The sequence below is a fragment of the Hemiscyllium ocellatum genome, chromosome 13 (assembly GCF_020745735.1).
Source record: "Hemiscyllium ocellatum isolate sHemOce1 chromosome 13, sHemOce1.pat.X.cur, whole genome shotgun sequence".
In the NCBI taxonomy this organism is placed as follows: domain Eukaryota; kingdom Metazoa; phylum Chordata; class Chondrichthyes; order Orectolobiformes; family Hemiscylliidae; genus Hemiscyllium; species Hemiscyllium ocellatum.
This window is the reverse complement of record NC_083413.1, coordinates 73,542,049-73,567,421: the sequence shown is the minus strand read 5'-3', so window position 1 is coordinate 73,567,421 and position 25,373 is coordinate 73,542,049. Positions and strand designations below refer to the sequence as shown.

Below are 25,373 nucleotides of genomic sequence, written 5' to 3'. Positions count from 1 at the left end.
AAGTATAGATGGAGTCAATAGAAGGAAGGCTGATTTGCGTGGTGGACTGAGCCATGGGAATGAGAAGAATGCCATAAGCAAGCACAGAGAAGAATATGTGAAGATGAGGGCTGGTTTCTGGATTGGCCTTTCTATTTCTCACAATCACTTGAAAGGAATCAGTGATGGACGATGACACACAAGTCAGAAAGGGCCTGTAGATTCACCTTTCCCCAAATGAAATGCATCTGTGGAAGTGATTGATTCTCTGCGGTCTCTGTTTTTTGTCTCCCAGGAGGTGATTGTTGCTAGAATTTTATTCCATTGTGGTTGATGAGAATGGCACGCCGTTGCCATGGTAGCAGTTGATTTTCATCATATCCGAGCTGCTTTAAGATGGCAGCCTGTTGAAGCTTCTCTTGGTTTTCTGCTTCCTTCCTTTTCTCTTCCTCTAACCTGTGGGACAAAGGGGACTTTTCAACTACATTGTCATTGACTGTAATCTGACAAAATGGATTTCCCGTCCGTCACAGAACCCCCCCACAGGGAAATTGTTCCCTCCACCTGCCTCGGCTATCACGATCGAGTCTAGTGGAAAACTGGTGTTAAATTTTGGGGAAGTGGCTCAGTGGGTAAATGCACTGCCAAATGTGGCAATGAGCCATGCAGAGCTGGAAGCTCCCAGGCTGGCTCAGTGTTGGCACCGGTGCCTTAAAGCGCCAGGGACCCAGCCTCAATTCCACCCTTGGAGTCTGTGTGGAGTTTTCACGTTCTCCCCATGTCTGCAGGGGTTTCCTCCAGTCCTTCAATTTCCTCCCACAGTCTAAAGATGTGCAGGTTAGGTGGATTGGCCATGCTAAATTGCCCATGGGGCTCTGGGATGTGGAGACCAGGTGGATTAGCCATGGGAAATGTGACATTATGCAGCTAGGGTAGAGGCTATGCTCTTCGGAGGGTCGGTGCAGACTCAAAGAGCTGATTGGCCGCATTCTGCATCATAGGGATTCGAAGAAATTCTTCTTTGAAATCTGCTGGAGGTGCCTGTGTGGGGACATCAGATCAACAGAAGTTTGAGATGAACATTGCCATGTTCTGCCTATGCTGAATAAATTGACCATTCAAGTGTCTCACTTATGCCTCTCTCTGGCCTCGCCCCTTCCCTTTGACCCTCTCTATAACTTCCTTCAGTTTCGAAACCCTCTGTGAAATCTGTATTTCTCCAACTCTGGCCTTTTATGGATCCCTGATCTCCCTATTATCTCAGAATTTCTAGCTCTAAACCTCTCCTTTCTTTACAATTCCCCTTAAGGTCTATTTCTTTGACCCAGCTTTTGGTCACCTGTCTTAACGCCTCCTTCTTTCTGATTAACAGCATGAAATACCCCAAGGAGTGTAAAAGTATTTTCTAAAAGTAAGTTTTTGTTGAAGCAACATGCAGCTGCAAATTGAGTTCAAAACTCTCGCAGTGGTGTATTTGCCACTGAAATATCACTGAGGCTTCCTGATTTCTGATGAGTCTGTGCAGAAGAAACAAGAATTAGGGGGGTGCTGGTAAGGAGGGTAGGTAAGTGTGAAAGTGTGAGTTTGGTTGGAGTGCGTGTGTGAGATTGGAGTGAGTACACAGGGAAGGGGATGTTGGAGTGAGTGTGTGGAGGAGGGTTGTTCAAGAAGGAGGCTTAAGTGAGGATGAGGGTGTTGGAATAGGATGAAAAAGAAGCAAGAGTATATAGGCAAGGCAGAGGAGGCTCGAGTGAACATGTAAGGAGGAGAAGGTTAGACTGAGTGATTGTTGCTTGTTCATGATGGGAGTGGTGCAGAATTTTTATTCTATTGTTGTATTTGGTAGGTAATGCTCCTCTGGACAATATATCATTGTGTTTCATCCTCCCCTCTTGGCCTTGATGATAACTGAGTCATTGCCTTTACAGTGAAACTGACTGGCCTTTGATGAAGCAGTTCCATAGAACATAGAACATAGAAGGATACAGCGCAGTACAGGCCCTTCGGCCCTCGATGTTGCGCCGACCGAATCCTACCTAACCTATACTAGCCCAATAACTTCCAAATGCCTATCCAATGCCCGCTTAAATGACCATAAAGAAGGAGAGTTCACCACTGATACGGGCAGGGCATTCCATGAACTCACAACCCGCTGTGTGAAGAATCTACCCCTAACATCTGTCCTATACCTACCACCCCTTAATTTAAAGCTATGTCCCCTAGTAACACCTGACTCCATTAGCGGTAAAAGGTTCTTAGTATCTACCCTATCTAAACCCCTAATCATCTTATACACTTCTATCAGATCTCCCCTAAACCTTCTCTTCTCCAATGAGAACAGCCCCAAGTGCCTCAGCCTTTCCTCATAAGATTTTCCTACCATTCCAGGCAACATCCTGGTAAACCTCCTCTGCACTTGTTCTAAAGCTTCCACATCCTTCCTATAGTATGGCGACCAAAACTGCACACAATACTCCAGATGAGGCCTCACCAGAGTCTTATACAACTGCTTATACAACTCCCTCACTGTGCTTCTTCTGAATTAACCCGTCAGTAATATACCTGGGGAGCTTGAGTACTTGTAAGAACAGACTCAAATTGATTTCAACTCCAGGGGCAACACTCACCTTTGCTTCTTCCTGTTGAGAACAAAGATAAGAGAACACATTAAAAATAAGTTGAGGAATTAGCTAAAAATATCTTTGAGAAAAGTGAGTGAAAGGGTGCGGTCTAGTGGGACATGCTTAAGGGACTTGCGCCCAGAAAAAAAAAATTGAATGTGGAAAGGTACAGACAGATCTGTGATCGCAGTCCTCTGTTCACTTAGAAATGTGGTTAATGGTAGCTGATCACATGTTAAAATGCACCATCATGTGTTAATGGTAGCTGATCACATGTTAAATTACACTATCATGTGTTAATGGTAGGTGATCAATTTAAGATACACCATGTTAAAGGTGGGTAGTCATATATTAAAAGTACATGGTCATGTAACAAAGGTAGGTAGTCACATTTAAAAAGTAAGTGGTTACATCGTGCAGAAGTTCTAGCTCCAATCACTGGTTTCATTGTGATTTAACTGATACATGTCAGGATGCTTACAATCATTTAATGTTCCTGGGTTAGGGTGAGGCAACAAGCTGTCAGTTTTCCTGCTGTTGATCACCTTCCAGGGATCTAGTTAGAAATCAGTATAAACCAGATGAGGGCAAGATTGGGTCTGGTTGCAATATAGCCATTGGTTGATTAACCGGCCAACATGTAAAATGGTCACTAGGGTGAGGTCTGAAGGAGATGGCCAGTGGTACCACAGCAGAAAAAAAAAGGCTATAAAGAGGGGAAAGAAAGTGGCCTTGCTACCATTGAGGACATGCAGGAATGGCAGGGGTGGAAGGTATCAGACTCAGATCCACGGTCCAACGGTTATCATAATCCCAGCATAGCTATGGATATATCAAACTGTTAATTCCAGTGTACCCTTTTCCAGAGAGAAACACTATGACCAAAAAGGGACTGCAGATGTAAGTTTAGTGACTGTCTGCGTGGACTCATGAAATATCACACTTGTGCAAAGTCAAGGCAACTTCACATGGAAAGACTAAGAAAGACAAAGAGAGGCTGGATACCCAACACCTCACAAGATAATCCTACCTCCTGCAGAGATGCCTTTGTTCTACCCACCCAGGGATATACAAAAAGAAACACAGGGCTTACAAGTCTGTGTATGTTGGTGACCTGAATGTGCGGACTAGGGTGCTTGGAGTTCACAGCTTGAGATAATCCATTAAACACACTCTCTCTTTGAGTGCTGCCAGCCACTATTGAAAGGAACCAGAACAAAAGAATTTCAATCAACCTGCAAATACAAGAATCTAGAAATGGACGAAACAACTACTAATGTCAACACGACAGATAACATCCCTTGTAACAGTTGCAATGTTGTACTTGCTACCCTCCACGTACAAATTAGAAACTGACCTTTAATTTTTAATTTTTTTTGGATTTATTTCTTATTCCAAAGCTGTGTGTAGTGTGTGGTATTATTGTTTCTTCTCATGTTTAGTAACTAATAAACTCACTATTTTGTTGACTTGCGAAAGCCTGGTTATACTGACTCCTTTTAAAACACAAAATCATTGATCTGGGAGAGAGGTACCCACAGGAGAAGAGACATTATTTAAACATTAACCTTGTTGTGACCAATTGAAGGAGTAGGTGTATAAAGTAGGGGAGGCAATTCATCCCTCCTCACCCAGGAGCTTAACAATTTGGGGTATCCCATTTGGAACTGTAATTAATGGAGGAACCTCACCTGGGGCTGCTACTAACACCATGCATCACACTCCCAGGCCTAGTTTGACAAGTTCATTCACACAAATACCTCAACAATAAGATGTACACCAACTGGGCAGAACCATTGCTGTAGGTCCATTGGAATGTGACTGACTACAGAAATATGCCCTCTGTTTAAGTCACTGAAGCAATAACTTATTCTAAGGATGTTAGCCACTCTGGGTGGAGGATATCCTAATATTAAATTCCTCTAGGTGAAGGTCAATATGGGCACACACAAATGAATGTCACAATAATAGGTCCCGGTAAATTCCTCTACCGTTACATACAGCATACTCATTCCTTGGGTGTAGATAGGCATTTCCACCCAGTTTTGAGCTGCAGATACTCCCTGTAATAACTGAACTTTGATGCTGCTCCACCACTAGTAGCTTCTGACTCAGCTACTATCAATACGTACTTCTCTCTGTTCATTTTCTGCATCATCATTTCTTGTCTCCATGGAGGCAGACCATTGAAGAGCAGTGTTTCTTCTTTTTGCTATGGAGATGAAATAAAATCAATGATTTAAGTTTTTGTCCACACCGAAGAAACCATTTCACCATTGAGCAGTCTGTGATGTATATCGAATTAGACCATAAGGTATAGGAGCAGTATTAGGCCATTCAGCCCATCGGGTCTGCTGAGCCATTTGATCATGGCTGATATGTTTCTCAACCCTATTCCCTTCTCCCCATAACCTTTGATCCCCTTACTAAACAAGAGCCCATCTATCTCTGTATTCAAGACAATCAATGATGTGGCCTCTGCAGCCTTCTCTGGGAATGAGTTCCACAGGTTCACCACCCTCTGCATGGAGAAATTCCTCCTCATCTGAGTTCTAAAGGGTTGTCCCTTTACTCTGAGGCTGTGCTGTCAGGTCCCAGTCAATCCCAATATCAGAAACATCTTCTCCATGTCCACTCTATCCAGGCCTCTTAGTATTCTGTAAGTTTCAATCAGATCACCCTACCCTTTTAAATTCTATTAAATACAAACCCAGAGTCCTCAACTGTTCATCATATGATAAGCCCTTAATTCCCAGGATCATTTTTGTAAATCTTCACTGAACCTCCTTCAAGGCCAGTACATCCTTCCTCAAATAGAGCTCAAAATTGCTCATGATATTCCAAAAAATGATCTGACCAGAGCCTTATACAGCCTCAGCAGTACATTCCTGCTCTTTAATTCTAGTCCCTTTGATATGAATGCTAACATTGCACATGCCTTCCTAAATGCCACCTGAACCAGCATATTAACCTGAAGATAATCTTGAACAAAGACTCCTAAGTCCCTTTGTGCCTAAATCTTTCAGCTTCCCCAATACCTACTTCTTAGTGATGACCATTACATTCACCTTTGTCTCTTGACTCCTTTGAAGTTTTGATATGTTTCAGCTGCAAAGTACCTGTTCACTACCTCCATCATTTCTTTGTTCCCCGTTGCTACATTTCCAACCTCATTTTCCAGCAGTCCAATGTCTATGCTAGCCTCTCTTGTTCCATTGATATATCTAAAGAAAAAGTTGGAATCTTCTTTTGTGTTACTCATGGCTCATCCTTATATTTCATCTTCTCCCACCGACTACCCCCCGCCAGCTATCCTTCAACCATCTTCTTGCTTTTTTAGTTGACCTTTGGTTTTTAAAGTCTTCCCAATCGTCTTGCTTTCCACCAATCTTCTCCATATCATGTGCTTTTTCTTTTGCCTAATGCTGTTCCTGACTTCCTTTGTCAGTCATAGTTGCTATGTCCTTCCCTCACTATGTTTCTTCTTCTTGGGATGAATCTCTGCTGTGCCTCCTAAGTTATCCCCAGAAACTCCTGCCATTGCTTTGCTGCTCCAGCATCTTCTCTGTTAGGCTCCACTTACAATCAACTCTGGCTAGCTCCTCCCTCATGTGTTTCTAGCTACCTATTTTCAATTGTAAAATAATTACATCTGATTCCAGCTTCTCCCTCTCGAAGTTCAAGGTAATTTTATCACATCATGGTTACTGTCACCTCAGCGACTCCTTCACTTTAAGCTCCTTAATCAAGTCATCCTCAATACACATAACCAAATCCAGAATTGCCTGATCCCTAGGCTCCAGCACAAACTGGACTCCCAGACTCAACCAAACTGAAAACTATGGGATCTCTTTGGTCCAGGAGAACATTTCATAGAATCCTCACAGTATGAAAGCAGACTATTTGGTCTATCGAGTCCACACTGACCCTCTGAAGAGCAGCTCATCCCCTGTAACCCTGCGTTTCCCATAATTAATCTATCTAGCTTGCACATCCCTGGATACTATGGGCAATTTAGCATGGCCAATCCACCTAATCTGCACATCTTTGGACTGTGAGAAGAAACTGGAGTACCCAGAGGAAACCCACACTGACACAGGGAGAATGTGCAAGCTCCACAGAGACAGTTGCCCGAGGATGGAATTGAACATGGATCCCTGGTGCTGTGAGGCAGCAGTACTAACCACTGGAATATTGTGCCACCCATAATTTGTTTGTAATCTCCAAACTCTTTATTTTCAAAATTTGAGGCCAAATCTGAGGCTTTATAATCTTTTCAAACTTCCTCCTTGCCATTTGCCCAATATGCTGTGAATCTCCTCTCTTCAATTCCCAGTACTTCCTATCTCCTCACCCACTTTCCTGGTCCTTCCCATCTTCTCTCTCACATTCCCAGTCCTTCCCATCTCCTCTCCTACAATCCTGATCCTTCCCAACTCCTCTCCCATTTTCCCAGCATTCGTTTTTTTTTTGTCATATGACTTTATTTTCACGGTGCCACTATCTCCAACTTTACATTGCTTCCAAAGTTACCTGACACATAACTGAGGGTAATAGGCTTACCTAGAGCAGGTAAACTGACAAAAGCAATAGAATAAGAAAAAGGGAATGAAACAAGACAGGAGTTTATGGCAGTGAGAGAATTGTTGAGATATTAATGTGATGATTCTTTATACTTTCTGAGATGCAGAGCATGATGTTCTGTCCAACATATAAAAGCATACAAAGAGAATTATATTTGATATTCAATTGTTTCGATTGACTTAGCATCGAAATGGAAGCATATTCCACTATATTTACTATTTAATCATGTCATCATTTCATCTTTGTAACTGTGGTGACCACTATATATCTGTTTCAACATTTGGAATCTCTGGACTGTTAGGAGGTAGGCATCTGTGTGATGGGCATGGAAACTTGAGCTCTAAAGATTTAATGGTGCACACACAGAATGTCTTCATTTAAATGGGGTTGTGCTGCTTAAAATTGCGATTTTCCATGAAACAGTCTTAAGTAAAGCATGATTTCCCACAGGAATCAATGTTAAAGCCAGACTTAGGTTCCTGAGGTCAATTTTTTTCCAGAAAAGCCAAGTCAAGTGTTGAAATATTGTGTCATACATGTGCAGCACTGTGCATTCCAAGTCGGAATAACTTGCAAAACTAAACAAGGCAAGCTTCAATAAAGAAAGCAGACTTCTTGCTTACAGAGAAGTCTTTAAAGAAATGTTCAGTCCATAATGGGTATAGTACAAGTTCCCCAACTATTGTAGCTGTACAGCTAAAGTAGTATAGAGTACTACACAACAAAGAATTCTTCTAAAAACAAAAGACCACAGCAGTTCCTTGATTACTGTAGATACAGAGGAGAAACTTTGAAAAATGATTTAAATTAAGCTTATTTCAATAGGTGAAGAGAGAGATGTTTAAAAAAAACAATGATCTTAGACTGCAGTGTACAGTCACAATTATGCCAACTCTAGAAACACAATAAGAGACATTTGATGATGCAGTGATACATGCCACATGATGATCAATGAAGTACAATGACCTAGAAAGCACAATATTGCAAGATGTGACTCGGAAGTGAGACTTGTTCAAAGGAGCAACGGTACTTTAAATGAGGTGATATAGATATAAAACGAAGGTTAAAACATAAAATGCATTAAAAGCAGAGATTTAAAATGAGGACTCCCTGTACTTATGTCTTTTAACACAGACCTTCAAGTTCACAGAAATCTTGTGGAAATGAGCTGAAATTGAAATGATTAATACTTTGACAATGAATTCACCATTACACAACTTAAGATGTTGGTCAAAGAAGCAATGGCAACACGTGGAAAACGTTTGTCCCACAGCAAGAGGTCAGTGTCTGAAATTCTCTGCCTGAGAGTACAGTGCAGGCAGGTTCAATCAAGGCATTGAATGGTCAATTGAATTATTGTCTGATAAGGAAGAATATACAAGGTTACTGGGAGAAGTGGGTAAGTGGCACAGGGTTTAGCATTCCTTGAATGGCTAGTGCAGTCAGAAAGGGCTGAATGGCCTTCTTCTGGGATACAACCATCCTTTTTTTGTCATATTAGCAAAGCATTGGCTTGGCCGTATTTTTCAGTCACTGAAGTACTTTTGCAGCAATTTTCACCTTGCATTCCTGAGTCATTATATGGGCTTCAAAATGAAGTATTGATTCAAGAAGGCAGCTCAAGATTTTTCATGACTGACCATCTGAGGAAGGAGCAGCGCTCCGAAAGCTAGTGCTTCCAAATAAGCCTGTTGGACTATAACCTGGCGTTGTGTGACTTTGTGTGACTTGGACCCCAATCTCAGAGGGTATATCCAGAACCAATTATTGGGTTGACATGGATTATTCATGTGATAACCTTCACATTCAACACAGGATAAAAAGAGCACAGGCAAAAACCAGCTTCAGGTCACAGAATTAAAAAGGGCACAATAACCACCAAGAACATAAAGACATCCTATTAGAACTCAGAGAACAAAGCAGTCTCACAGCAAGACGTAGACAGGAAAAGGCATCAAGGGTCACGCTGAGTAACCTGCTCCACACCCAAGGTTAACTTAATACTTGTTGTAGCCAGTAAAGCTTGCTTGCTTTGTGAATTTTTACTTAATGTTTCTGAATTGTCACAAATTAATCTGACCCTCTGACCATGCGATTTGATAAGATTTAAGAACCCTTGAAGTTAAATCAGATTCTCACAACATGGAAAATTCTTACCATCAACATCTCGGTCATTGCAGACATGGTAGTCGTGTTGGGTAGGTAGAAGAATCACAAAAATCAAACTGCATAGATTGTTAATCTTGGTCATCTGATTACTGCCGCGGTCAAAGATGTAGCCCCTTGTTTAAGAGTCTCCAACTTCCTGTAGAACTTCACATTGGTAGGGTTTCTATTTGTCAGAAACCAAATGAGCCCTCCCCCGCTCTCTCCTATGAAGGACACATGCAAATGTCCTAAAACCAGAGAGTTTAAGATGTTTTGGTACAGTCAAGGCTTGGTTATGCAATGAAAGTTTTTAATCGGCCGCAGATTGTAATATTACTCAGTTTGTTACACATTTTTGATGGCTACCAAGTAAACCAAGGGTCAACCGACCCCAAACACATGCTGTACCCCAGCTGAATTTCAAACCACACCCCTGTAAGAGCTGATAAATTCCATTCACAAGCAACAACTTTTCATTCAAATCATGAGAAGTATTTTAGAATCATTTACTAATTTTTAATTATTCAGCAATCAAAAACTGACACACAAAAACAAGAAGATCCGCATTTTGCATGAACTGACACCACTTCCCCAGCAAAATCTTTCCTGGAACCAATCCAACCTCTTCATAATGACCCTAAAAGGCAATAATTTTTTAGAATGCTTGTGCTGTCAGGTTAAATTATTGAATAAAGTGAACAACATTCCTGGTAATTGCCATGAAACAGGACATGATAATTGCCTACTTTACTTTGAATCAGTAAATGGCCTGGTCCATTAGTGGTCTGAATTAATGTCACAATAATAGATCATCTGGTCATTTCTCTCAGTGGTAGTGAGGGATTCCTCTGATTGGAGAGTTGACATTTACAACTGCATTTCCTACATTGCAACAGTGACTGCCCTTCAGAAGTACTTTACTGGCTGTAGAGTTCTTTAGAATGTTTTTGGGTCAAAAATGTGCTAGTTAATGGAAGTTCTTTCAGATCCTTCTGTCTTCTTATCTGTGTCTAGGCAAACTCATACATGCAGAGTTAGTGAACCACAGACAAACAAATCAAAAGGTTACTCCACCTTCTAATCAAATAAGTTGAAATTTATTTTGACTTTTTTTCTCAATTAATACGTTTTCTCTTATTTATTAATTGTAGTATTGAGCAGGACTTATACACTTAATGGTAAGGTCCTAGGCAGTGATGCTGAACAAAGAGACCTTGGAGTGTAGGTACATAGCTCCTTGAAAGTGGAGTTGCAGGTAGATAGGAAAGTGAAGAAGGTGTTTGGTATGCTTCCGTTTATTGGTCAGAGTATTGAGTAGAGGACATTGGTTAGGCCACTGTTGGAATATTGCGTGCATTTCTGGTCTCCTTCCTATCAGAAAGATGTTGTGAAACTTGAAAAGGTTCAGAAAAGATTTACAAGGATGTTGCCAGGGTTAGTGGATTTGAGCTACAGGGAGAGGCAGAACAGGCTTGGGCTGTTTTCCCTGGAGCATCGGAGGCTGAGGGGTGACCTTATAGAGATTTATAAAATTATGAGGGGCATGGATAGGATAAATAGGGTTCGGGGAGTCCAGAACTAGAGGACATAGGTTTAGCGTGAGATGAGAAAGGTATAAAAGAGACCTCGGGGCAACTTTTTCATGCAGAGGGTGGTACACGTATGGAATGAACTGCCAGAGGATGTGGTGGAGGCTGGTACAATTGCAACATTTAAGAGGCATTTGGGTGGGTACATGAATAGGAAGGGTTTGGATGAATATGGGCCGGGTGCTGGCAGGTGGGACTAGATTGGGTTGGGATATCTGGTTGGCATGGACAGTTTGGACTGAAGGGTCTGTTTCCATGCTGTACATCTCTATGACTCTATGACCCTATGTACCAAGTGGAGTTGAATGACTTAGAAAAGTGAAGGAGGGTTTCTGTGTTCGATGTACTTTAGGCATGACTATATTTAGAGCTTGAAATAAATTAGTTTTTTCTGGTATAAAGTCAAAGTTGTTCAATTTCTACCAGTGGTGACATATGAATGGTCATTCATTTTGCTGATGATTTTGAAGCTACTATTGTTTATAAGAAAGAGTGTTAGCTCAACTTTGGTTCAATTGGCATCATTCCCACCCAAGTAGGAAGATTATGCTTCAAGCCTTGTTTTAGTTAAAGGTTTCCAATAACATACTAATCAGAGATACAGTCTGTCAATGAAGAGATTGCTGTCCTAAACAATATTCATGTGGAATTATTTGAGGAAACTAAATGGACTCACTCGACATTAATTCCATTTATTTTTGTAGTATCTTGCTGTGTGCAAATCATCAGCAATGTTTGCCAAAATTATACTTACTGCACTGCAACAAAAAAGATTCCTGAGTATAATATGCTTCAAAGTATTCTGAATGAGGTGGTAAGATGCAATATAGAAATGTATCTCTTTAGTATGTAGCAACATGGATTCTTTTCACAGCTGGAATCCGAGATAGATGTCTGGTGTTGTGCTTAATCTAGAATAATCCAGACCTTGAACAGTATTAAACCAAAGTGATCTATTAACTCAATACACTAAGGGACCAATGCAGTTATATTGTATTATATATATATATATTAACGGATGAAGCCAGAACTAAAGATGTGATTGCTTGATTTACATGATAGGTTACATTATAATAATGATGCATCTTATTGCACCAAGCTTGCAGTGAAGGAAGGCTGGTTATATTGCGATTTATGAGTTTGGTAGCGCTGTATTAACAGGTCATTCTACTTAGTGCACTGAATCTTTTGGACCACTAACAGTTGTAAAAAAAGAATAGTTTTGGTAATACATGCTATTCCACTGGTGTTTAGTTTAATTGGCCCATTCTTACAAAAATAAACCATACTCGTGGATGTCTTGAGCAACTGGATGTCAATCACCAGGAATTACACAATTATTTGAGCGAGATATATGGATAGAGTGCAAATAAGATTCAAGGTTATTGTAATGGTAGAGTCATTATGGAGAGGAGAGAACTGGCTTCTGTTCATTACGAAGAGTGGATTACAGGGTTCTGCTGATTAGTTGGAGTTTGTTAACACTTCCATTGTAGTTAAGGGGGCACTAGTCAGGACTCAATATAATGCAGTCAGTAACAGACTATACTAGCACCAAAAACATGTCCCCTTTTTCTCTTGGTCACAAAGGCTCAACTTATAAAACCTAAGTCCATTTGGGCCAGAGAACTAACCCAACTATTCTCCCATGAGCTGTAGGGATTCGAACCACACCATCAGATGGACGGTAATCCTGAAGCTACTTCTCAAAATCAAAAATTTCAGCTTCCTTGTCCTTCCAGAAAGTAAAGCTTCTGTCAATGTACTTGCAAATCTCATCATTGCTGAAACCTCCGAGGTCAGAAGAATAGCCTTGCTCTATGGACATTTCATCCTCTTCAGGTGTGGCACTTTGCACGACAACTTTAGGCACTGCTCTTACAGTTGTCTTGGGCTGTGTGGGCGTGTTCATTGCAGCCGCCATGTTTTCAGGGTTGCTGAAGAACCTCTGCTTAATGTCGTCAAACCCATCTTTCCATTCCCTTTTGCCAGCATCGATCTCCTCAATGACTGCCTTGTGGAACGCACGGACCAAGTCCCAACTGAACTTCCCCAAGTGGTCAAACACCTCGAAACACAGAAGATGCCTCATTTTCCTTTCATCTGGGGGCAGGTCTAGTTCGAGAATGTGAAAGTACCCCAGCATAAAAAGATCAAGGGTGAGACTGTTGTGATCAACAGGAACGCCATTGACACGTGGGAGAAACTGTTCAGGGGAATAGGTGATCCTTTGCCTGTTCAGTCTTCTAATCTGTCTGGATGGAACATGGGATATGATATTTCTCCAATTACTAATGAGTTTGGTGATAGTCCTTTGCTGTAGGAACAGGTGCCTAAATTTTCCATTTTGTATGGATTGTTTAGATTGGGGCTCCAGTTGTCTTTCCAACTCTGGTGTTTGTCTACTCTCCCCCGTTTCAGCCATCTTGCCATTATCTGGTAGTTCACTGCTGTCTTCAACACTAGCAACTTTATGCAGGTTTCTGACTTTCGTTCCCAAAGACATAGCGTAAGTTGACTTTTTCCAGTGACCCAAGAATAATACAACAATTCTTTCTTTTCTCAGACTAGTCGACTCAGTCACAGGTGAATGTACAGTGCTGTCTTCAGCTATGTTAACCTGTGAAGCGATTCTTGACTCACTTCTGTCCTCCATCCTGCCTGACTGCTCAGGATCAGGCAATTGTTCTTCACATGATTCACTCTGCTGACCCCTGGTAATAATCTCATGGAGAGATTCATCCTCATCATGAGTAGCTTCTACACTTTGACTCCCATCTCCACATTCAGAAGACTTGGAGTAAGAGCCACCATTGCTGTCATCCTCTTTGCCTATACCTTTCTGGTTTCCCTGTGTGTCAGAGCACGCCAATGCTTTTTCTTTGCTCACACATTGCTTTTCAAAGTTTGCTTTGAGTGTGCGTACGGAGACACCGAACTGCTGAATCTCTTTCTCCACTTTGTTTCGGGAGGGCGTTTGGTTGGGCTTGGATGAGAAGGGGGCAGCTGCTAATTCCACATTTGGCATTCCGGTGATTTCCTTGCTGTCGTGTTGCTCTGCGCAGTCTTTCTCATTCAAATTTGACAGAAGCAGTGACATAGTCCTCACAATGCCAGATATCCTGCTGCACCACACGGGCAAAGGTGAGTGTTTATCCTTGCCTGAATCCTGACACAAAGGCTGAATACTGACTGTTAGGTTGACTATGGGAGCAGGGAGAATGGTCCGCAGCTGCACCGCCAACTGATTCAACTCCCCCTCGTATCCCTGGCACCTCTTCATGACTTGGACTGTCTCGATCTGCTTCTCCAGGTAGATAAGGTCTTCCTCAGTCAGAAGCTCTCCAAATGGACCTAGTATGGCGTTGTGTTCCTGGGAGTACCTCCATATCTCCGTCTGTAGATAACCATTGCCGTTGTGCTTGATGGAGTAAAGAAGATTTGAATGGAGCCTCAAACAACATCACAATCCATGATTAAGGATAAGACAATCTTCCAAATCAAATGTGACTGAATACTCCTAAATGAAATTAGAATTTACAGAGGAAATCACTTGAAATCCTGCAACTAGCTGGGGCATTTCAATTTTAATTTGGGTTTTTAAAAAACATTTAAAGATCACATGTCATGTTTCTCTCAGTTTTTACAGTTTCCAGCTTTACATTGTCTCTTTCTCCAGCTTATTCATGTCATATCCCAGAAAATATTTGTTCAATGTTAATACTTTTACTTCTAAAATTGCAAAATGTCAGAGCTCTCAACCCATTCATCATTCTAACTTAAGGAACACACCATTCTAATTGGTGGTTTGCTGTCACTTCCAAATTTACTGTTGCATCCCCAAGTCATTAACTTTTGAGTAACTCCACTGTCCCAGGGTTACTCAATGCATGCTCTGGGTTATTCTAATTCAGTTATTTTGAGAATTTAGATATGGTCAAATTATAACAATATGGAGGAACTTTAACTAATCTACACTGCATTCGCTCTGTAAAAGCTCAAATGGACAGCATTGAAAAGATCTTTTCCTCTGATCTATGCATGTGTAGTTTGCATGTTTTTGGCATTGAAAGTGAAAGCACAAGTGGAAAAGTTTTCTTTCCCAGTACAGCTACACAATCCTTTATCCGAAATTCCAAAATCCGAAAGCTCCAAAATCCGAAGATGTTTTTGTGAAGTTTTTTCTGCATAACAAGGTTGTTTGTGCGAACAGGTGACCCAACTCCACACCCACTCGACCCACATCACTCAGATGTGACGTGGCAGGGTGGCCCAGCACTGGATGGCATCAATTGTGTCTCAGCATTCGTACTAGTCACATGTAGGCCTGCTCTTTGGTAATGTTCTTAATTTCACTTTGAAAATGTCACGTATTCTGAAATCCAAAAGATTCCAAAATCTGAAAAACAACTGGCCTCAAGGATTTTGGATAAAGGATTGTGTATCTGTACTGACATCTCCCCACCCAATACCATCCCTTGAAAGTGCAATGTATATACATCCAGTTATTGTATCATGTAGAATCCAATGTTTTGTTTTGCAAGATTAGCCTTATCCTTGAAAGTGATGCACAAATACAAAGCAAGGGTTAAAGAAAATACACCAAAATGCAATCTCAATTCAAACTGAAATTCCAAGTCAGTAAAACATGCAGGAACACACTCCAGCTGCAGATCTGCATAATGCACATTGTAACTGGGTGCGTTTTGTGTGTTTTACATGCATGCAGAGATGCATATCTATATGATGTAGACAAATCCCCAATGAAACATCAGGTTGGCAAACCACACAAGTGCGCAATGTGAGGAAATCCAAATCTAACAGCAGGTATGCACAATGCATAGAAACACACAGCAACACATTCCAAGATTGCAGGTTTTCAGTACTCAGAAAGACTGCAGCTTTGTAAATACCCAGTTAAGTATATGGGATGTGCAGCTTTGTAAATACACAACTATGTACATGAGATGTACAGCTTTGTAAATACAAAGTTATGTATATGGGATGTGCAAGTTTGTAAATGCACAGCAATTCATATTTCAGGTGTACAAAACACTAAGCATTGACTATAGATACAGAATTTACATTATGAACCACACAGGTGTGCAGGACATATCACCACACATCCCAATACGGCTGTTCTTCACTTTGGTCTTGCTTATGTTTAAATTTCATTTGACCCACATTTCAATTCTATTCACCCACCCCTGCTTCATGTCCCTTGATAACCATATCTAACAATAAAGCTATCAATCTCAATCTCGAAAACTGCAACTATCTCGGTATTCACAGATCTTTACAAAGCAAGTTCCAGTTCATTATTTACCTTTTGTGGACAAAGTATTCCCAATTTCAATCCTAAATTGCCACGCTTTAACTTTTAGATTATGTCTATTTGTTCTTTATTTCCTTATGGAGGGCATAGTTTATTTAAATCTTACCCCACTGAATCATGCCATTATTTTAAGGGCCTTAATAAATTTATACCGAAAGTCAAAAGCAAAAGGGAGTACAAAGTAAGTGTAACCTGCCCTTCTACTTTAAATCTCCAAGCCTTGATATTGCTACATAAGATATCAAAGGTATTGTGGTACTGTGATAGAATCCCTACCTCTGAGCCTGAAGCCCTGGATTGAGCCCTGTGCCAGGACTTATCGGCCTTTGCAGATCTGATGGTGAGCTGGCCAGATAGATTATCTTTGAGCTTATAAGTCCTTCAGGACTTTCCAATCAGTGTGAACCAACCCAAGGGAAGTCTATGGCTCAACCCTTGGACATGAAAACAGGAGAAAAGATAGCCAGTGGAAAGATAGATGGCACAGGAATAGTCCATTCAGCCCAACGGGTCCTTGCTGGTGATTACGCCACACTCCAGTCAACCACCATCTTTGCTTAGCTAAATCTACCATTGTCACACCATTCCTTTCTCCCTCAAATGCTTGACTTATTTCCCCTTAAATAAGTCTATACTATTCATTTCAAACTCTCTACGTGGGAATAGGTTCCACATTCTTCCTGCTCTTTGGGTAAAGGCACGACTTGCAAATTCCCCATTGATTTCTTGATGACTATCTTACATCAACAGCCTTGAGTTACAATCTTCCCACAAGAATGCAACAATTAGGAGCAGGAGTAGACCATTTGGCCCCTCAAGGCTGCTATGCCATTTGATAAGATTGCTGCTGATCTCATGTTTTCTCATCTCGATTCCCCACAAGAGGAAATATTCTCTCTTTACAACTTTCAGTGAAAATTTCATGGCCATTGTTATTGAGACTAGCTTTCAATCAAAGTGAACTGGATTGGTGGAGCACATTAGATGGACCGAGTGGTCATCAGCTTCTCCACTCCCTGAGCAGACTGTGAGCAGCCAAAACCTTGCATAATCTTTGAGACCACTATGAGGTTTCTTATTTGAAAAGAAAAAAGATCCAACCTCTAAATACTTTCCAGATACCCTGGAAATACATCCTGGGAAGTTATTTGGGTGGAACTGAGAAATAAGAAAGGGATGATCACCTTACTGGGATTGTATTATAGACCCTCTAATAGTCAGAGGGAAATTGAGAAAAAAACTTGTAAGGAGATCTCAGCTATCTGTAAGAATAATAGGGTGGTTATGGTAGGGGATTTTAACTTTCCAAACATAGACTGGGACTGCCATAGTGTTAAAGGTTTAGATGGAGAGGAATTTGTTAAGACCGAACAAAAAATCTTTCTGATTCAGTATGTGGATGTACCTACTAGAGAAGGTGCAAACCTTGACCTATTCTTGGGAAATAAGGCAGGGCAGGTGACTGAGGTGTCAGTGGGGGAGCACTTTGGGGCCAGCGACCATCATTCTATTTGTTTTAAAACAGTGATGGAAAAGGATAGACCAGATCTAAAAGTTGAAGTTCTAATTGGAGAAAGGCCAATTTTGATGGTATTAGGCAAGAACTTTCGAAAGCTGATTGGGCACAGATGTTCGCAGGTAAAGGGATGTCTGGAAAATGGGAAGTCTTCAGAAATTAGATAACGAGAATCTAGAGAAAGTATATCCCTGTTAGGGGGAAAGGAAAGGCTGGTAGGTATAGGGAATGCTGGATGACTAAAGAAATTGAGGGTTTGGTTAAAAAAAAGGAAGCATTTGTCAGGTATGGACAAGATAGATGAAGTGAATCCTTAGAAGAGTATAAAGGCAGTAGGAGTACACATAAGAGGGAAATCAGGAGGGCAAAATGGGGGCATGAGATAGCTTTGACAAATAGAATTAAGGAGAATCCAAAGGGTTTTACAAATACATTAAGGACAAAAGGGTAACTAGGGAGAGAATAGGGCGCCTCAAAGATCAGAAAGACTGTCTTTGTGTGGAGCCACAGAAAATGGGGGAGATACTGAACAAGTATTTTGCATCAGAATTTACTGTGGAAAAGGGTATGGAAGATATAGAATGTAGGGAAATAGATGGTGACACCTTGAAAAATGTCCATTTTACAGAGGAGGAAGTGCTGGATGTCTTGAAACACATAAAGGTGTACCCTAGAACTCTGTGGAAAGTTAGGGAAGTGATTGCTGGGCCTCTTGCTGAGATATTTGCATCATCGATAGTCACAGGTGAGGTGCCAGAAGACTAGAGGTTGGCTAACGTGGTGCCACTGTTTAAGAAGGGTGGTAAGGACAAGCCAGGGAACTATAGACCAGTTACCCTGACGTCGGTGCTGGACAAGTTGTTAGAGAGAATCCTGAGGGACAGGGGATGTACATGTATTTGAAAAGGCAAGGACTGATTAGGGATAGTCAACATGGTTTTATGTGTGGGAAATTATGTCTTACAAACTTGATTGAGTTTTTTGAAGAAGTAACAAAGAGGATTGATGAGGGCAGAGCGGTAGATGTGATCTATACAGGCTTCAGTAAGGTGTTCGATAAGGTTCCCCATGGGAGACTGATTAGCAAGGTTAGATCTCATGGAATACAGGGAGAACTAGCCATTTGGATACAGAACTGGCTCAAAGGTAGAAGACAGAGGATGGTGGTGGAGGGCTGTTTTTCAGACAGGAGGCTTGTGACCAGTGGAGTGCCACAAGGATCAGTTCTGGGTCCTCTACTTTTTGTCATTTACATAAATGACTTGGATGTGAGCATAAGAGGTATAGTTAGTAAGTTTGCAGATGACACCAAAATTGGAGGTGTAGTGGACAGCGAAGAAGGTTACCTCAGATTACAGCAGGATCAGATGGACCAATGGGCTGAGAAGTGGCAGATGGAGTTTAATTCGGGTAAATGCAAGGTGCTGCATTTTGGGAAAGCAAATCTTAGCAGGACTTATACACTTAATGGTCAGGTCCTAGGGAGTGTTGCTGAACAAAGAGACCTTGAAGTGCAGGTTCATAGCTCCTTGAAAGTGGAGTCACAGGTAGATAGGATAGTGAAGAAGGCATTTGGTATGCTTTCCTTTATTGGTCAGAGTATTGAGTACAGGAGTTGGGAGGTCATGTTGTGGCTGTACAAGACATTGGTTAGGCCACTGTTGGAATATTACGTACAATTCTGGTCTCCTCCCTATCAGAAAGATTTTGTGAAACTTGAAAGGGTTCAGAAAAGATTTACAAGGACGTTGCCAGGGTTAGAGGATTTGAGCTATAGAGAGAGGTTGAGTAGGCTGGGGCTATTTCCCTGGAGCGTCAGAGGTTTACAAAGTTATCAGGGGTATGGATAGGATAAATAGACAAAGTCTTTTCCCTGGGATTGGGATATCCAGAACTAGAGGGCATAGTTATAGGGTGAGAGGGGAGAGATATAAAAGAGACCTGAGGGGCAATGTTTTCACACAGAGAGTGGCACGTGTATGGAATGAACTGCCAGAGGAAATGGTAGAGTTTGGTACAATTGCAGCATTTAAAAGGCATTTGGATGGGTATATGAATATGAGTATTTGGAGGGATATGGGCCAGGTGCTGGCAGGTGGGACTAGATTGGGTTGGGATATCTGTTCGGCATCGACGAGTTGGACTGAAGGGTCTGTTTCCATGCTGTACATCTCTATGACTATGACTCTACATATAAAACTACCCATTGCTGCTCTCATGGTTGTCAGTCATCTCTGCACACTCCCTAGATCCTCTTGATCTTTTTATGACAACCAGAACAGTACACGGTACTGTAACTGAAGTCTAATCAATTGAGACCGGTTTGAGACATGTTTAACATAGCTTCCCCAGTAATTTCAACAAGAAGCACCCTGCCAGGGCTAATATTCCATTCCTAAGTGCAATACCCAAGACCAAGCCCAAACTAAACTCGTCTCACCTGTCTGCTCCCAGCCCATATCCTTCCAAACCATTCTTATTCATGTACTTATCGAAACCTCTTTTAAACATTGTAACTGTACCCACATCCACCACTTCCTCAGGAAGTTCATCCCCCATGCGAACTGCTCTGTGTAAAATATTTCCTAAATTTTTAAATCTCTCTCCTGTCACCTTAAAAATGTACCCCCTAGTTTTGAAATCCCCCATCGTAGGGAAAAGGCAACTATCATTAACTTTCATGTGTGAGTTTCAAGTCTCTATGACCCAAAGAGCTGTCATCATCACGAGTGGTCCTGCTAAGGTGTGTGGAGCATGACAATCTGAAGTTCTCACACAGGCCATGCACATGAATGCTCCTTTAAGCCAGCACATCCGCAAACTCAAGCCTAAACGTTTAAGTATCCATGCACTCTCAAATATTGCCCACACGCTAATAAACAATTATTAGGCACTCTTTGATTATCACTGGCTCTGAAAACGAAATAAGCTTTAATAGTATTTGCAGAAAAATAATCAGAAAATATTCATTAAATCTGAGATTTTGTTTAACTAACAGAACTTATTACAGGCCCTGACTATCAAATGAATTTAGTGATCAGTGGATGGTAAGTTTGAGAATGTGATCACCTTCCAATGCATTTCTGTTGTTTTTATGATGATGATTTTCTCTGATACTTTTTTTTGTTTTCATTTCTCTCTTTAGGGTGGCACGGTGGCACAGTGGTTAGCACTGCTGCCTCACAGCGCCAGAGACCAGAGTTCAATTCCTAACTCAGGCGACTGACTGTGTGGAGTTTGCACATTCTCCCTGTGTCTGCGTGGGTTTCCTCTGGGTACTCCGGTTTCCTCCCACAGTCCAAAGATGTGCAGGTCAGGTGAATTGGCCATGCTAAATTGCCCATAGTGTTAGATAAGGGGTAAATGTAGGGGTATGGGTGGGTTGTGCTTCGGTGGGTCGGTGTGGACTTGTTGGGCCAAAAGGCCTGTTTCCACACTGTAAGTAATCTAATCTTTCTTTTCTTCCTGTTTCTCCTCAGCACTCTTAGAGTCCCATCATGTCTTTTATTTTTCCTCTTTCCTTTCAGCGTCGTACTGTAGTTGTCAAGATACAGAATGGAGCTGCTAGGAAGGGACATGGTATCTGAGTGGTAATGTCATGGGGTGGGGGTCCATGCCCTGGGAGACAAGATCAAATTCCACCGATTCAATTCAGTTCAATTGAAAGCTAGTCTCAATAGCAATAGCCGTGAAATTGTCATTGTAAGTTGTAAAACCCTAACGCTACTCAGGGAAGGAAATCTGCCATCGTTACCCAGTACCTGTCTGTGTGTGACTCTAAGTCCACAACATTGCAGTTGACTGTTCAACTGCCCTTTGAAACAGTGGTGAGTCACTAAGTTCAAAGGCAACTGGGGGCTGCATAACAAATGCTGGCCTTGCCATTGATGCCCATATCCCCAGGAAAGAATACATTCAAAAAGAAACTAACAATTGCAGGCAGCATTTCCAGGAAGCTGCAGGAAAATTGTGGTCTTCAGCAGGTTCCATCTCATTGTCAACCATTACTTAAGTCACCTCAGCCGTACTTTCAAGCCTTTGTCTTCCCACTATCCTGCTGTCCTACTGACTTGTCACTTTTATTGTGCCTCCATTCACTGCATGATTACCTCCATAGACATTTTCCCTTGGGACTATTCAGGCCTACTGTAGCATTATCCCCTGCTCCTGTTTCTATTCCCCCATGGATCCACCATCTACTCTCTCCTTAATCCCACTCTACTCTTGATACTAAGTCAGCTGAGCTTTATGCAGAACCTTTGCCCCAAGGTTTTCATTGATCTACGGCACATTCCTGTTTGAGGGGCTCAACTGAAAAATATGAGAAAAGCACCAAATTTCCAGTATGCTTGTTCATAGCAGTGATTCCGGCATTCTTTTGGAATGTAGATAGCCTCCATTTGATACCAAGGAAGGTTTATTGGGAAATCTTTGGTCGTCTACTTTAGCAACTGTGATGCGAGTGTGAGGAATCTGACACAGGCATGATGCCCCTGAATGATACCCAGACTGTGCTTGATTATTCTGTTCATAAAGGTGAGGCTGCATTGTCGGAGAACTTACCTTTAAGTATGGAATGATAAACATTGGATAAAATACACATTGGACAGCAGAACTTCAAAATAAAGCAATGCCCAACAATGAGCCATATCCATTTATAAAGACCAACTACACCTACTCACTCGTTCTCTATTCCCTCAGCCCTAACCCATCTAACCCAATAGTTGCTTTTTGACGATTTTCATTGACTGTTTGATTGTCCTTCCTATGTAACTTATTTCACAGTTCGATCAGCTTTTAGATGACAGCGTTCCTCATGGAAAATATTTGTTCCTGTGGTTTGAGCCGCTCACCACAGAAAAACAATTTACTTGGATTAGTTTCGCCAATTCACAGAAGTTCAGTCTTTTTCACTGAGTATTTCATTCAGATTGATATGGCAGTTACACACACACACACACACACACACACACACACACACACACACACACACACACACACACACACACCATGCTCCTCAGTCAAGCCTTCCCCTTACCATCTTCCGTTGCCTTTCTTCATCCTTGAGTCGTGCCTGTAGTTTTCGCACCATCACTTGACGTTTCCACTCTGGGATGGGATCTCCCCTCTCATCATGAGTGGGCACCAGCAAATCAACATCGGTAGTGGTGACCTCATCCACAGGGAGTGACGCTATATTGTTCTCTTTTGACTGCTCTTCGGATGTTTGACTTTGGCTCTGTGAAAGAGGAGGGTACAACAAAATGCTTTAAGAAATTTAGGATTGGGAGAGAGAAAGAAGGGGGATTAGATTGATTTCCATCACTCAGTAATTCTGGCCTTTCTTCTCACCTGCTGTCATATGAGAAGCACTACACTATAAGGAACAATTGCATTTATGTAGTACCTTATTCCATCTCTTACAATTCCCCGAAGTACATCACACAATGGATTAACTGTTAAACTTCACGCACGCGTTAAATTGTAGACCCTCTTTTTTTGAGTAAATATTCAACCAGCAAGAGTGAAAAAAAAAGGAGAATGAGGTAAAAAGCTGGACCACTGAAGAACGAGCAGGATTAAAATCAAATGAGATGATAATGAAAAGGAAAAAAAAGACAACTGGCCTACATGTTATTTTGGCCATAGGTTCGCTTGCATCATCCAGCCTCACTGGCATTTCTCCCCAGTTCCTTCCCTCCAGTCTCCTCCTTTGCCATCTCTTCCGCAACTGCTGAAGTGTCAGTCTGGTAAGACCAGGAATAGGAACAGGAGTAGGCTGTTCAATCCCATTAGCCTTCTCCACCATTCAATAGAATTATTGCTTATCCAACATTCCTCATATCCGTTTTCCTGCATTTTCCCCCAACCCTTGACTCCCCTACTGATCAAGAATCTCAGCCTTAAGCAGACACAAGGTCTCTGCAGCCAACCTTCTCTCCATGGCAAGGAATTCCAAAGACTCTCAACACTCTGAGAGAAAAATTCCTCGTCACCTCAGTCTTAAACTCATAGACCTGTGAGTTTGACATCTTAGGTGGATAAGTTGTTGGAGGGGATCTGAGAGACAGGATTTACATACATTTGGAGAGGTAAGGGCTGATTGGGGTAGTCAGCATGGCTTTGTGCATGGGAAATTATGTCTCACAAACTTGATTGAGTTTTTTGAAGATGTAAACAAAATGATTGAGGGCAGACCGGTAGATGTTTTCGACATGGACTTTAGTGAACCAATGACAAGGTTCCACATGTTATATCACATGGGATTCAGTGTGAGCTGGCCAATTGGATACAAAATTGGCTTGACGGAAGGAGACAGAGGGTGGAGGTGGAGGGTTGTTTTTGGACTGGAAGTCTGTGACCAGCAGTGGTGGGTCCACTTTCGCTTGTAATAGATATAAACGATTTGGATGGGACACTTCAGGAGGCATGGTTAGTCAGTTTGTGGATGACACCAAAATTCATGGTATAGTCAACAGTGAAGAAAGTTCTCTAATCTTATAAAGGAACCTTGATCAATTGGATCAATGGACTGATGAGTGGCAGATAGAGTTCAATTTTTATAAATGTTGAAGTATTGTATTTTGTTAAAACAGACCAGGGCAGGACTAATACACTTAAAGGTAGTGCCCTGCATAGTGTTGTCTAGGGGTTGACCTAGGGGTTCAGGTATAAAATGTATTGAAAATTGCATCACAGGCAGACAGGATGGTCAAGGAGGTGTTTAGCACACTTGCTTTCAATGCTCAGACTATTAAATATAGGAGTTGGGATGTCATGTTGAGGTTGTACAGGATGTTGGTGAGGCCACTTTTGGACTCCTATGTCCAGCTTTGGTCACCTTGCCAGAGGAAGGATATTATTAAATTGGAGAGGGTTCAGAAAAGATGCACCAGGACGTTGCTGGCAATGGAGGGTTTGAGCTATATGGATACATTGGATAGGTGGGAATTTTTTCACTGGAGTTTAGGAGATTGAGAGGTGACCTTATAGCAGTTTATAAAATCATGAGGGACATAGATAAGCTGAATAGCAACGGTCTTTTCCCTTGGGGAGGGGGTTGAGTTCAAAACTAGGAGGCATATTTTTAATGTGAGAGGAGAAAGATTTAAAGGGGACCTGAGGGACAACCTTTTCATACAAAGGGAGTTTGGTGTCTGGAATGAACGCCCAGAGGAAGTGGTAGATGCAGGTACAGTTACAACATTTGGAAAGGCACATGAATAGGAAAACAGTGAAGGATATGGCCAATCGCAGGCACGTGGGACTACTTTTGGAAAACTTGGTCAGCATGGACGAGTTGGACTGAAGGTTCTGTAGCTATGAAGTATGACTCTATGACTCTATAAATTGGTGCCACTTTATTCTGAGACTATGCCCTCTGATCCTAGGCTCTCCCATGAGGAAAAACATCCTCTCAGGCCTTACCCTGTCAAGCCTTTAAAGAATCTTATATGTTTCAAAAGATCACCTCTCATTCTTCTAAGTTCCAGTGAGTAGAGTCCCAACTTGTTTAACCTTTGCTCTTAAGACAATCCCTTCATACAAGGGATCGTCATCATAAACCCTCTCTTGCATGCCTCAATGAAATGATATATTTT

General features: G+C 41.6%; 1 protein-coding gene across 1 annotated transcript in view; it reads right to left on the bottom strand.

Moving 5' to 3' along the window:
• Positions 1-287: 287 nt before the first annotated feature.
• Positions 288-25,373, bottom strand: part of LOC132821361 (espin-like) — a 70,694-nt gene continuing 45,608 nt past the window's right edge. The window contains exons 9-12 of the mRNA XM_060833944.1: positions 22,811-23,011; positions 4,733-4,812; positions 2,607-2,618; positions 288-435 (exon numbers count right to left, since the gene is read on the bottom strand). Of these exons, the coding sequence (XP_060689927.1) occupies positions 288-435; positions 2,607-2,618; positions 4,733-4,812; positions 22,811-23,011 (441 nt within the window). The remainder of the gene's footprint in view (positions 436-2,606; positions 2,619-4,732; positions 4,813-22,810; positions 23,012-25,373) is intronic.